The sequence below is a fragment of the Serinus canaria genome, chromosome 6, assembly GCF_022539315.1.
Source record: "Serinus canaria isolate serCan28SL12 chromosome 6, serCan2020, whole genome shotgun sequence".
NCBI classification, from domain to species: domain Eukaryota; kingdom Metazoa; phylum Chordata; class Aves; order Passeriformes; family Fringillidae; genus Serinus; species Serinus canaria.
In genome coordinates, this window is record NC_066320.1 from 19,215,133 (window position 1) to 19,230,111 (window position 14,979).

The following is a 14,979-nucleotide window of genomic DNA, read 5'->3' on the forward strand; positions in this document are numbered from 1 at the left end:
CTCCTTGCTCCCTAGAATTTTAGACAGAGCCTTGCCAAAGTCGTCCAGCACCATCTAGAATCTTTTGCTCTGGGGGAGGTGTAGGATACAGTTTAAAACATCAGAGAAAAGAGTTTAAGAAATTATTCAGGGGTCTGCTGAGCAGTATTCTGTGTAGTCAATAAAATGCTTCAACAGCATTTTGAATCCCACTTAAATTTAATATTTAAACTGAGTACATAATTGTACTGAAACTTTATGTCTAGATCTGTGGATTTGGATTTTTAAGAGGATTTAGTCTTACACTCTGAGGAATAAATTAAGAAAGACAGCCCCACCTGCCGACAAAACAGTCACATTACAGAGGGAAAATGAACTTGCTAGCCAGGAAACACAAGTTTGCTTTCCACCTCTTTCATACAGACCCCAAACCCACTTCATTCCAGCATTGCAAGAACTCAAATCTTTTTCCCCTCTTCTCAGCGTGTCAACTGAGTTGACAAATCAGTTTTTTATCCTTTCTAGAATTCACTGCTCCTTGACAGGGTAATGAATGAACTATATCCAGTAGTGTCAGAAAATACAGTTCCATAAAAGCCAATTGAAGATCAACTGAAACGTATTTAAAGAGTTCATTGCATGTTTTATCCCATGAACTACTTCCTGTGCTCAGGACTGCAAGAACACATTATCAAATCAATAAAGTGCAGTGCTCGTAAATATTTTGCAACTTCAGTGAAGTTTGTTTTCCAATGATGGGAATGCTTTTTTATTTTAAATCCTTCTATCTCTTGTTTTGTTTTGGGTTTTTTGGTTTTTTTTGGGTGTGTGTGTGTTTTGTTGGTTCTTGTTGTTTGGTTGTCTGGTTTTGGGGTTTTTTTGTGAGTGAGAATAGCATAATTGCATAATTATGTTTCAAGAGTTTTATCATCTAGTAATAGCCCTTGTCTCTTATGCTATGTCACTAATAATTTCTAAATAAATATTTTAATAGTCACCAAAAAGTTTCTTTTCCCTCCCCCTTCCCTCGAACCTTAAATTTCTATTAGATTAGCTGTTCCAAAGAACACACAGAACTGCCAAGAGAAAGTGGCAAATTTTCTTTCACAAACAATCTTCCCTTACCCATGCCTGGCAGAGTTAGATCTCTGGGAAGTGCCTTGCTTTTTCTTTACTTTAAAGCATGTGAAACAAACAGTGACAAGTCATCCTACAATGAGTTAATTTTTGAGCATACAAAGTGAAGAGGATGCTGGACAGACAGGCCAAAGCTGCCAGTAACTCCCCACGATGTAACTCACAGTCCCTCCTCTATTTTTCCCTCTCTAAGTTACACCCAGAAAAAAAAACATCTGTCACCTCCTCTCAAAGCTCTCAAACCCAAGCTTGAGAAGTTCACTTCTGGTATCTTCTGCTCTTAGAAGAACTGACAACACTTTAGGAAGCAGCATTGCTGTAAGGACAATAAAAATTGGCAATCTTTCTGTAATACTTAGCAAATATGAATTTTTTTCCTCTTTGGTAACAGATTAATTATTAACACACTAGATAATGGGAAGCATGAGGGTGAATTAAGTATCACTTTGTGATAAGTGGGACAAAAGTTGAATTCCAATCATGATGTATAGTAATAAAACAGAACAAAAAAATCCACAAAAACAGACTGCCACTTGGACACAGGAAAATTTAACTTTACTGATCTGTCAATGCTACAGTGTTTCCAGTTAAGAAATTAATGTATGGAAGTTGATGAAGCTTCATTTTGTCACTAGCTTGTTGCAAGGCATCAAAAGTGATGCAGCATGATAATATCAGAGAATGTGAGGCCTATGTTCATGTTTACTGGGGACTGTTTGATTAAGAGTTCTTTCATTAAGTTTTACAATTAATGCATTCAATTATATTTCACTAATCAATGCAAAACCAGAGATTAATTCTTCAGAATCATTTTATTAGCAATGAGGAATATAAATCTCTTATGAAAATATTCTTAACATTTCAATATATAAGAATTGTCTATAAAAATATACTACTACATAACAAAGCCAGTAACTTCTACAAAACATATAATTCAACATATATTTAACAATATATAGAACATAGCAAAAATCCTCTAATTAATGCTGAGGGTATTTTACCCCCTTTTTGTCAAACAGTAATTCACATAACATAGGAAATTACTAATTCTGATATACAGAAGTTATCACCATAGAACTCTATGCGTGTTCCCCCCCCAAAGTCACCTGCATCTGCAGGAACATAAAGCCACAACTTTTCTTTGGATGTACAGGCAGTTATGACCCCAAAAACATTCTGCTGGTAGCTGCAATGTCCTGCTGAACTCAGTGATCACATCTGCTGTCAGCACTGCCAACACTAAATCCACGCAGGAACACAGACAATGTTTTTATGACCCTGGTGGGGCTGATGCCACAGATGAGCCTGCCATGGTAATTATGGTTAGCAAACTAAAAAACAGACTCTTCCTGGGTAACTACTGCTAGTTAGCAAGGAAATGACTTCAAAAGAGGCTGCCTCCCTAGAAATAAACCCTCCAATAGACAGCTCTTAAACAAAAGCTCAAGGAAGAGAAAATACCATGGGAGTAGTTGTTATTTTTTAAACTATGATCAAGGAATTATGATCCATTTTGTCATTACTGATTCCGGGAAGCATCATGTTGGACCACCTTTTGGAATTGGGAATTTGTTTTCAGAATAGAAATTACACATTTAACTAGTAATATCACCAATGTTGTTACGTTGAGGTTATTTCATGCCTGGTGTTAGACAAATGCTGGAAATCCATTTTAATTATATAGACCACTCTTGTCTACTCCAATGAGCTTGTCAAATTCTTGGTGTACACTTATTAAAAAGCCCTCATTGAAAGGGCTTTTAGGGCATACTTTAAACAACCAACTGAACCTGAAAGAAATTGGCTGCTGCACAGTGACATACAAAGCCAACAGCTTTCTATACAAGAGTTGGGTACATAAGGCATTAAGGCTACAAAGTCTCACTGAAGACCACCAGCAATTACAGTGTCTTGCATAGGAAAGAACATATGAACCAAACTTATGATGCATCAGTAACAATTAAATCTTTTTAACCCTATGTTTCTGTGCAAAATAACCAGTAATTAATTATTACTCCTCCTATTCAGAATCCACTGAAATCAGAACATTGAATATGTTGAAATTCAAGAGAAGCTTAACATTATAACAAAGCAATTGCAATGCAACAATATTTCATCATATTACATAGGAAGGAGTTGCTATTAGAATAGCACATTTATAAAGTAAAGGTCACAGCAGGACACTACAGACAATGAAGATCAATATATTTCTGACTTAAAGCTCAGTAAAATAACTTTTGACCCTGAGAAACTTGCTGTATTGAAAAGCTAAAGAAGATCAAAATCTAAAAGAATGAATGCCCAGCCAGTTTCATTTCAGATTCTCAAACTGTTAATTTTTGAAGAGAAGTTTTACCATCCCAACAGAAATTTTAATAAATATTTTCAATTTAAAAACCCCAGCATTTCATGGTATCCACACTTTTGTAGCTTCATTATCTTTAAGGCTTGCAACTAATATTTAGGCTTTCAGCCTATATTTGAAAGGAAGAAAAATTTTAAAACTGAGGTGGTTGAAGAACTTAAAGCTTAAATGTCTTTCATTCCCAACATCATCTAGATAAACCAATGACAGAAACTAGCTTGTCGTGCTTTATGGATAGAGAAGCCCTTGTCAGGTCCTTCATTCTCATTCCAGGTAAAGAGTTCCCTAAAAGATCGATCAAAATCAAAACCATGTTCCAAAACATACATTCATCAACATAGGATCTGGTTTAGATTACTATTTTAAAAACTTAAATATTTAGCAAGGTTTAAGAACAGCAAGAGGAAATAAGCAGATGAAGCCATAAGGAAACCCTGTATGTTTGAACAAAGAAAAAAAACAATCATCTGGGGGTTTTGGCACAAGAAATATACTAAAAGAGTTTCTGCTAGAACTTGAGACAAAAATTACAAATCACTATACCTAGATGTTGATTTCTGGTCATGTAGCATATTTTCTACCTTTACTTCTGTGTTAACAGCAAGAAAACAATCCTTTCTTCAGTAACCTGTTCTTCTCTACTAAGTGTAAACAAGATTGATTGAAATCACATGGACTGTGTTTTTTAATGTAAGCTTCCACATAATTTTTATTCTGTACTGACAAAGCAGCATTCATATGATATAATTTAAACTACTACCGAATTCTACTTCCTAAAGTTTTTATACTGTCATCAAGTTTAGGCTACTCCAGTTTTGCCCTCTCCAACACCCTTACTAAAAAGATATGTACTGGATCAGCTCCCAGGAGTAACTCATCACATAACCACATAAGCACTGAGCCAAGAGGAGAGAGCAGGGCTAGCTGACAATCCAAGTTTGCATCAATCTGAACAGCTTTGGAACCACACCTTTCTAAGTGGCAATTCAAACACATGCCTATTACACATGAAGTGAAGCAGTAAAAAATGCAGTCTGTTCTCCTTCCCTCCCCTGAAAGTGCTCTCAATGGCAGTGATGGTTAAGCAGCAGAAAACAATCCCAGTTTGCAGTTTCAAGTATTAAGCAAAAAGGGTGCCAAACTGGAATTTTATTATTATGTGAAGCTTTTAAGAGATAATAAAGTAGTTTCCTGACCTTGTCAGCAGTAGCTGAGCTTCAGTGCTCAGGAAAAGCAGAGAACAGACAGCTGTAAGCAGGAACCAATTCTGCTATTCAAATGGAATCTTCTCATATCCATAAACACATTCAGATTTGGGGTGCAGGTTTTACCTACAGAAACTTGGACAAAGACAGCTCCTCATATCCAGATACATAAAAAAGGTTTTTCTGTGAGGTAATGAAAACACCTGGAGGACAACTCAATCATTGGTCCCAGCCAGCACGGCTTCATTAATGGCAAGTCTTGATTGTCAAACCTTCTACTAAAGGGTAGCCCACTAAGTCAATCTAGGAAAGCCAGTACACATAATCTTTTTGGACTTCAGCAGAGCTTTTGATACTGTCACAGCATCCTTCTGGACAAAATGTCCAGCACACAGCTGGATAACTGTGTTACATAATGGGTGAGCAGCTGGCTCACGGATCAGGCACAGAGAGTTACAGAGAATGGGGTGACATCAGGTGTCCAGTCTCTAATGGGCTTTAGACTCAGCCCAGTTCTCTTCAGCATCTTCATTAATGACTTGGATGCAGGATTCCAAGGAATATCAAGTTTGCTGATGACACTAAATTGGGAGGAGCTGTTGACTCCCTCAAATGCAGGGAGGACCAGCAGATACCTCAGTAAATTAGAGGGCTGGGCAACCGCCAAGCATATGAAGTTTAACAGATTCTGCTCCTGGGGTGGGGCAACAGACAGACTGGGGAATGAGAGGCTGGAGAGCAGCACCACGGAAAGGGATCTGGGGAGCCTGGTGGATGGCAAGGTGAGGAAGAGTCAGCAGTGCCCTGGCAGCCAGGAGGGCCAAGCGTGTCCTGGGGGGCACTGAGCACAGCATGGCACTGGGCACAGCATGGCCAGCTGGGCACAGCATGGGGGGGGATTGTCCCACTCTGCTCTGCACTGCATGTTGCACTGAGTGCTGCGGGCAGTTTTGGGTAAGGTAAGAACAACAATAAGCCCTTAGAGAGCTTAATGGAGGGCCATGAAGATGGTGAAGGGTCTGCAGGGGAAGACTTAAGAGGAGTTGCTAAGGTCACTTGGTCTATTCACCCTGGAGAAGAAGAGACTGAGGGGAAACCTCACTGAGGTCTTCAACATCCTCATAAGGGGAAGTGGAGGGGCAGGTGCTGATCTCTTTTGCCTGTAGTCAGTGACAGAACTCAAGTAAATGCCCTGAAGCTGAGTCAGGGGAGGTTTAAGCTGGATATTAGGAAGAGGTTCTTCACCCAGAGGATATTTGGGGACTGGAACAAGGTCCCCAGGGAAGCAGTCACAGCACCAAGCCTGTCTGATTCAAGGAACGTTTGGACAATGCTCTCAGGCACGTGATATGACTCTCAGGGTGTCCCGTGCAGGGCCAGGAGTTGGACTCAATGATTCTGACAGGCCCGTTCTGACTCAGTATATTATGATACTCTGACCCTAAAGTACTATTTGCATTTCATGCCTTTGGGATTGAAGTCCCTGGAACTGCCCTGACAGGATGCAATGCTTACTGGCAAAGGAAAAGACATGTGACCAGACATCTAATAAATCAAGGAAAACATCCACCACCTTTAGTGATTTAGGAAAAAAACATCTATCAACTGTACAGAACACAGCATTCTCTTTTAGAAAAACACCAGACTGAGTAAGTAAAAACCTCAAGATACAAAGGACCAAATAAAGATTCCAATTTAAATTTTCTTTAAACTTTACTGAGACAAGACCCAAAAGTTTCAACTTGGGAAAATTTCACTTCCTGATACTAAACATTTAGTCCTCCTGAAATGTGAAGGACACCAAGATCAGTAATGAAACTATTTTTCTTTAGTATTTGTTGCATTCAAGATAAAGCCTACAAAAGTGAGAAGATGTGCAAGAGAAGTGATAAATACAGACTTAAAAGGGCCAGCATGAGAAGTGGGACTGAAGTTGCCCACTAGGACTGTCTGATGAAGTGGGGATGCCTGAATGTCATGTGTATGCATAGTGTCACCCTTCCACCAAGCTTTCCTCAAACCCCTTCTGCAGAATCTCTGTATGACCTTGGCCAACCTGCATTTTCTGTGAAACTGCAATTACATTGCACTCTTGTACATTCTTAGGAAACAGGCAAAAGCTTTAATGTAAATCCTTCTAAGTTTATGAAGGCAAAGGAGACTCAAACTTGGTCTCATGAAGAACTTTTGTATAGAAGGATCTGAAAAGGGTCATAAGCAGCATTAAATATAACCTATATTAAATACCTAAAAAATATAATCTTTTGCATAGAATAAAGAAAAGTGCAGCTACAGCGCAGCAGTCCCTACCAGAAGAAAGGGCTAATTTATGTGTGGTATAGAATTAACTGTTGGCTCTCATCACTGAGACTGCAACAACTAAAGACATGTTTACAGGGAAAATCACTTTTGAAAAAAAAATAGGTGATTAGGTTATTTCACTATGTCTGTGAAGTAAGTACAAACACTTAAAATACTTTTTTTAAAAAAGCAAAGCTGATAGGTAATTATCACAAGTTAATTTTCTCTTGATACTACTTGGAAAAATGAAATAGCTTTTGTTTTTTTAGAATCCAAATTAAATCTGCATTTGGCATTTGTTTGTGCAAAATAATAATTAGAAAGCTTAAAGAAGTACAAGCTTTATCTGTTCTATAAAAGCTGGTTGTTTAAAGATTATCAACTCTTCACCCCCTTCCAACTTTTGTACTGCAATCCCTGTGGTAATCAAGCACAGAATATTATTAAGTCTGGGAGACTTATTTCCACTGCTCTGAGAAATAGAGTCTAAGTGGAGAGTCAGGAACTTTAGGAAAACAAATATTGTACACTTTTGAAAGGAAGCAACATCTTTGAAGTACCTTTCTACTGCCCATATTAGCACGCCTAAATATAAGAAAGGAAAGTATATACCTCATCAGTTGCTAAAACATCTTCAATTTTGGTTTAACAAAAAGTCAACTTATTTTCCTGGATATAATTTGGTACTACAATTTGGTAAATGGGATATTTAAATAAATAAAAATAAATATTTTATTTATATATCTTTCAAGATTGCTTGTTTCTGTAGTGAATTGGTGTCTATATTGTTAGATTTCCCTCTGTTTAGCTTTTTTCACACTGTGTCTCCACTTACGAATGGCAGTTCCAGAACTACTGGCTACTACACAAAGAGCACCACCCACAGTCCACCAAGTTGGTATATGATTGAGAAAAAGAACTTGTAAAATAAAAGCAAACACCACATCCATTGTTCTCATTATTGATACAGGTCCAGCTTTCTCTATCTGTAATGCTTTTGTGAGAAATATCTGACCCCCCAACCCTAACAAGCCTATTAATATTAGAAAAACCCTATCTCTGCCACAATGTGGTAAACGCCATTCATTCAAAACAAACAATGTTACAACACACCCAATTAATCCAATGACTGCATAATACCAAATTGACAAAAAATAATGCACAGACTTCCCCACCTTCCTTAGTATAACAATAGTCGAAGCTGCAGATAATGTGCTTGCAATCGCTGCTATAGTTCCTTTAAGGTGATCTGAGTAACTTCCTTCAATCCCTGTAACATGTGAGCCAAAGAGAAATGGTGGTCTGGCAATAAGAATCACTCCAGTGACTGCAAAGAGAGTAAACAGAAGATCCCAAAGGCTGTATTTCTCTTTGAGAAAGATCCATGCCAGCAGTGACGTAAAAACAGGACTGGTAAAAGTTATAACAGTGGCATCAGCTAGAGGCATGACTTGGTAAGCATAGTAGAGAAGAACCATTGCAGTAGAGCCAAGGAATCCTCGGAAGAAAAGAAAAATTCTTTTACCTTTTGGTCCCAAAAACCCTGTTCTGAAAAACAGAAATGTCACATTAATGTCACTACCTTGCTTATTTCATGACTAACATCCAAACATATTTATGTATCGTACACACCTTTCTAGGCAAGGGAGTTTAATACCCAAATATTCTTAACTGTCTGATCACAGACCAGTTTATTTCCATCATGACCCGAAGTCACATTCAGAGTTTAGAATCTGTTCTTCTAGTGACTAATTTTTCACTTGCAAAATAACCCAACAGTATCTACAAATTATCTTCTGTTTTTTTTAAGATCACCTCTTTGTGGAAATCAAAGCATTCAATACAATAATCCTAGCAGAAGCCTCTACTGTTCAGGGAGTCAAAGATTTTCAGTTTTCTGAATCATATTAAGAAACGACCAACTAATCTAAAATAATGCAGTTATGCAACTGAAGTCCAAAATAAAATAACACTGCACTGCATTCATATTTAAGAGAGTGATAATTCTAGATCTAGTTTTAAGAAATAACTTGAAATTTAAACATTTTTTCCACTTACTTGTAGTATATTAAACCAGGAAGAACAAATGCCATTTGGAAAACACATCTAAATGCACTCACTTCCACTGAATGTACATCTTCTATTTTTTTAAGAAATAAAGAGGCCACTGAGAAAAGGAAGGCAGACAGTATGGTATAAAACAGACCAAGTCCTGGGCACGCAGCTTTCTTCTTTGTCCCTGCAATAGATAAATTACAGTTAATAAGGATCTATTAGAAGACTTCTCTGATAAGACAGCTCTGCACACTGCAGTGCTCCACGTATCTGTAGTGATTTTTGTGATGGAGAACAGGGGAACCAAAAAAACAAATGCAAATATTACATGTATTTATCAAACCTACCATGAAAATACTTTTCACTGACCATCATGGGTCTTCTTTTTTCTTAAAACAGGGTGTAAGAGATGAACTCTAACACCTGGGATACAAAACATTGCAGTTCTACACAAGTTAGTAGACCTAACTTCTTGTAGGTATCAGACTAGTATGGGTGATTTACTACAGGGACTAGTCACAATTCTGCCCAGGAACCAATGAATGTAATTGACTACAAAACAGTCCATGGTCAGATTTTGAAACTATTATCTTGGGAATCAGCTGCTTGGTTAACTAAGGTTCCTATGCAAAAGTTTATTTCCTTTCTCACAAATACACAATATAAAATCTCTGTACAGAAATTCATTTTTGTTATACCTCATGTTTATTTTGCAGCTAAATCACCCTAAATTTGACCAAGACCAATAACATTTTTATCTTGCTGTAAGAATCCAAATATTTTCTTCAAATAGGCATCAATTACAGATTTTTAAGCAGAATAAATTTAAGTAACTAATGTTAGAACATCAAAGGCCTGATAGCTATAACTCCATGAAGACCTTAGTTTATGCTTATTTATCAGACTTCCACTTCCTGAAAGTTTCCCAAGTCTAATGTTTCTATTCAAGTTTCCTCATTGCCTCAGGCTCTCTTCAACAACATAGTCTTCCTCGTTCCACTCGTTTTCTCCACACTGAACTATTAGAGAAAAAAAAAAAAAAAAAAAAAGCCAGCAAGGAGAGGGAAAACTGTGAGACAGAGAACTATGTTGAAGTCAGCAGCAGCAATCTCCAAAGAAATCAGCCTTTTTTGCACAAAAGGAACAGTATTTCCACTGAACCTAGAGGTGAACACCAAGGAAAACAGAACCCATTTAAAAATTTGAGGGGGATGTCACCTCACTATCTCTTTCTTTCTCTCTACCTGCATAAAACATTGGGAGCTACCTTTTCTTCTGCAACTCCCTCTAAAGATAGGAGCAAGAACCTCATGTCCCAGAGGCAGTGTTTTGATAAAAGAGTGCCTCATCACACATTAGTGTGGCAGCCTGTGAGCCTTATGGATCCTCTAAAACACCATCAGCTGGGTACTGCTGCAAGTTGCTTAGCAACTAAGTATGGTTTTGAGAGTTTTTTTTTTTTTTTTTTTTAATTAACAAAACTTGTCACAAACCATTTTGATCCTCCTCGAGATCAGCACTCAAGGCTGAGAAACTGCATCCTACTTAGTGCCTAGAAAGGGAGATTGCAGGCTGACAGTCCTGGGGACCCAGGCTTTACAACAGCAACCACAACCTGAAGTAGGCAAAAGGTTTGCTTCTCAAGGAATCCTGCCACATTGCAGCTGAGAGCTACAGCTTCTACTTGAAATATTTCTGTTTAGCAACAGCCTCTTACATAAAACTGACTATAAAAACTATCACAAACCAACACTGGACCAGGACACCTACCAACTATGAAACAAAGTGGATTTAAAAATTGTTCATGAACTACGTAATGCCTTAATCCACACAGTCACATAACAGAACTACAAAATTAACAGTCTCTAATATTGAAACAAGAGGAATCAGACTGCCTTATAACTGAAATGGGAAATCCAAACCAGGCTGTCTTATGGATGAACACAGCACAAACAGAACTATTAACTTTTATCTCAGGCATGATAGCTTCTCTGATTATTACAGAATGAAGCCAACCCAAATAAAGGAAGCGTTGAAATGGAAAACCAATCAGATTAAGACAAAATACACTTGAAAGGATCTTATATCCAGAACAAAACTTTGGATTGTAAGGAACAAACAAAAATCAGAAGGAACTAATTTCTGTAAGCTACCCAAAAGACCAAGCCTATCAAAACCAGAATGTTTAGAATCTTGTAATACTAGAATTTAAACCATCAACATCTTGAATTGCCAAAGCATGTTCTTAGTGCAATAAGTGTTTTATTTCCTTTTAAAAATAAAATGGTCCAAGTTCTTCCACCAAAAACAAGAACTGCAGTTCTGAAGAGTACTAATTCTGAAGTGTACTAATTCAGTAAGTTTTAGAGAAGTTACATTAAGATAACATTCCCACCCTACAAAATGTTAAGCCTCAAAATACCAGCCTAACACCATCAAAACAGTCAAGCACTCATGCTTTTTTCAAAGCATGTAGCAGCCTGAAAATCAAAAGATCAAAAAGTCTTCTTTTTTGAGTGGCTACAGATTTAATTTTCCAGTTTTATTTCCTGGCCATCTCCACACATAATGCTTTCAAGCAGTCTTCCACTCCTGTTTTAAGTCATAGGTAAATGCCTCCCACAGCGACCTGTTTTAGTTGTAAATTCTAATTGAGCTTTTAATGTTGTAGTTTGTTGAAAACAGTTTTTATACTTGCAAAATGCATGCAATGAAAAAAATCACACTTCTCACATACAAGCATCTCAAGAATAGCAGAAGAGGCAGAAGAGTACTGGCTATGGAAAAGACAGTGAGAAGATGACTGTCCTAGACCTTCAGGAAAGGCAGAAGATTCCCCATGTTATAAAAAGCAGAAGAGCTCTCTTTGACTTCTGTAAAGTGCCAGGAGCACAGCAGCCTGCATTGGAACTAATCATGGTCATGCAGACAAGATCTAGGGGTGATTCATAGTCTTCAGTCATCAACTCAGTCAACAATTTTCTGAGGCAGACAACCCAAAACCAAAGTCCTCTTTCTGGTCAATTAACTAAAATTTCTCAGGATTTCAAACACTGGGTTTTTTCCCCCGAGCTTTGCTTTATATAAGTGACACTAATGTGAATTTCACTGATGAAGAACTCTGGCTTCTCCACAGCTCACAACAAACCTATTTTCTGCTGGAAAGTCAATTACAGTCATTTTAATGACAAACACATTTTCAGTGAAGTTGTTTCAAAAAAAGTACTCCAGATAACTTCAGAAATTATTTTAAGATGGCATTTATGTTTTTAAGAGAACTCCACATTAAACCTACATGTTCCATATTTCCCAATACGTTTGTGGCTTTATCAAACTTCAGCTTTATCAGGAAGTCACAGTCACAAGTACGTGGACTAACTAAAGCGCGCTCTCAAACGCATTTATAGTGCCAGAAGTTCACACGAGTAGAAGGCACCTCCATTTACCCAAACCTGTCAAGTCTTTAAAACTTTAAAAACAGGAAGTACAGTTTTTCCCAAGGAATAATCGCTCCCGAGATTCTCACAAAGGTGACAGAGCCGCCCGGCCCTGGGGGCGAGCGGTGCCGGGGCCTTGCCCGCTCCCGGGGCGGGGGGCACCGGGCACCCGGCCCGAGCCGCTCCCGGCACAGGGTACAGGGGCACCGAGCAGGTCGTGCTGCGGGCCCGCTGATTCCTTCACGGGGGCCGGCCTGTCCGGTCAAGAGGACGGGAGGAAGAGGGCGAGGCCGAACCCGCTCGCAGGTGACCCGCGGGCATCAGGTGCGAGCCGCCCCGGGGACGGCTCGGAAGCGGCGAGGCGGCTCCTGCCGCCGGCGGGGCGGGCACCGATGCCGGGCGCCCTCTGCAGCCGCCCGAGGCCGCTCCCCGCCCCGCCGCCACGTGCGGACGGCCCGATGCCCGGCAATGTCACCCCGAGAGCGGGCAGCCCAGCCGGGACGACGCAGCCCCCCTGCCCGACTCTGTCTCCTCACCAGGTGCCTCGCAGCAGAACGGCCAGGACATGCCCGAGCAGCAGCCACAAGCGCGGCGCTCCTCAGCACCCGCCGCCTCGACGCCGGGCGCCGGGCACGGGCACGGCTGCACCGCACCCGGCCCGTCCTCCCGGCCCGGCGGCACCTCCGGCTCCTGTCCGCCCGCTGCCGGAGCGGCGTCGCCCCCTCCGCCCTGACACAGCACCATGAGGACGCGGAGCTGCCACGATGCTCCCGGCGGCTCCTCGGCTGCCGGCGACACCTGCCCTCCTGCGCATGCGGTGCGGCCGCCCAGCGCCGCCCGCCGCCTTCCCCCCGCCCGCCCGCAGCGCCGAGCACCCGCGGGGGAGGCTACGCCGGGTCCCGGCTCCGCCACCCCCCGCCGGGCCCCGCCTGGAGCCGGCCGGGCGGCCGGTCCCTCCCGCGGCGGGTACCTGCCTGCGAGCCCGGCGGCGGCGGAGCGCCCCTGCCGGGACAGGAGGCAGCGCCCCGCCGCTTCCTTCCTGGCGTCCCCCGGAGAGAGACCCGGCGAGGGCAGCGGGAGCGGTGCCTGGGAGCGGCGAGGCCGTGGTGCCTCGGGAGGGGGAGCTCTGACCCCGCCGGAGAGCGGAGGGGGCCGCGCAGGCCTCGGCGGTTTCCGAGCAGAAGAGATAAAACCCTGGGAAAAGGTGACGCGAAGTTATTTTAGGGGCGTTGCTGCGTCATTTGCGCGCCCAAAGTGAAAGCGCCGCTGCGTGTGCCCGCGGCACTGACCCCTCTCAGCTCAGCCTGACCGGGCCCATCGCCCGGGCACTGCACCCAGATACTGCACCCAGATATTGCACCCAGATACTGCAGCCGCCGCAGCCTCGCCTGGCCGTCATAGTGGGAATCCCGCTGGACCCGCTCCGCGCCCCGTGGAAGAGCCGGGATGGCCCCCGTTGCGCCCATCAGTGCTGCTGTGTCAGTCAGCAGGGGCAGCGCATCGCTCCGGCTGCACGCTCGGGTCAAAATGGAGATGGGAACCTGGTGGAAAATTCAGTCAGGATTGTTAGTGAGGTACAGAAATGTAGCCGCCTCCTCGTATGTTTTCCCTAAGAAAACAATGCTGCCAATGCCTTTGGGCAGGGGAATCGGAGAGGTAGAGAGAAAAACAGGAGTAGCCCTTTTTCCTCACCCATGAAAAAGTGCAGAGTAAAAGAAGCAGAATAAATTTGAAATGCTGTTTTTTTCCCCTTTTGAGCAAGTCGAACTGTTATCAATAACTAAAAGAGGAGGAATTTCTATTAAAAGGGAAGATTTATGCTCACATTAATCTCTTAGCTGCATAAATTAATCTGTTTATTTCTTTATTCTTAACAAAGGGAAATGTAATCTACAGCTTTAGCAAAATGAATGCCAAATGGTAGATAAAAGCTATTTCCTACAAACCATTTTAAGTTTTCCCTCAAGCTACCTCATAAAAGCTATTTCAAGCTTTTGGTGTCTTTAATTTAGCACATTTTATAGTCTACGCTAACCCACCAGAGGCTGTAAGTATTTCATTATCTTGGAGCCAGCAGTTGATTAATATGACCAGAATTGTTTCACAAATTGTTCTTAACTAAAAATTAGATGTGCTATATCAATTATTAAAATAAGGGAAATCAATTAATAAGGTTGTGTTGAAATCAGAATTATTTCTAAATATTTACATTATGTGAACCTCTGTTGCTATAAACCAAGAAAATAATTAAATATATGCTGCAGTATTTATGAACAACTTGTGTTACAGTTCCTATCAACATAGCTCTCTACAAAGTCGTATAGACTTTGTAGAAAGCTTTACAAAATCTTTCCTCTGGAGATAAAAAATTTCCCAAATTTCTCTTAATTAAGAAGTTACTTTTTCTTAATGCACTTCTCTATTAACCAGAGTTTGGTTTAATTTAGAGAGAAAGCTGCAAATAAACCTGGCAGCCTGCTGCTTTCTGAAGAAACTTCCA

The 14,979-nt window shown here is 41.0% G+C and overlaps 1 protein-coding gene across 1 annotated transcript; it reads right to left on the reverse strand.

Annotated features, from left to right (window-relative positions):
- Positions 1–1,909: 1,909 nt before the first annotated feature.
- SLC35G1 (solute carrier family 35 member G1) lies at positions 1,910–13,308 on the reverse strand. Its single transcript, XM_030241171.2, is given in 4 exon segments — positions 1,910–8,535; positions 9,046–9,226; positions 13,016–13,257; positions 13,259–13,308. Coding segments are annotated over 4 exon segments (1,218 nt in total). The 5' UTR covers positions 13,294–13,308; the 3' UTR covers positions 1,910–7,775.
- Between the last annotated feature and the right edge of the window lie 1,671 nt (positions 13,309–14,979).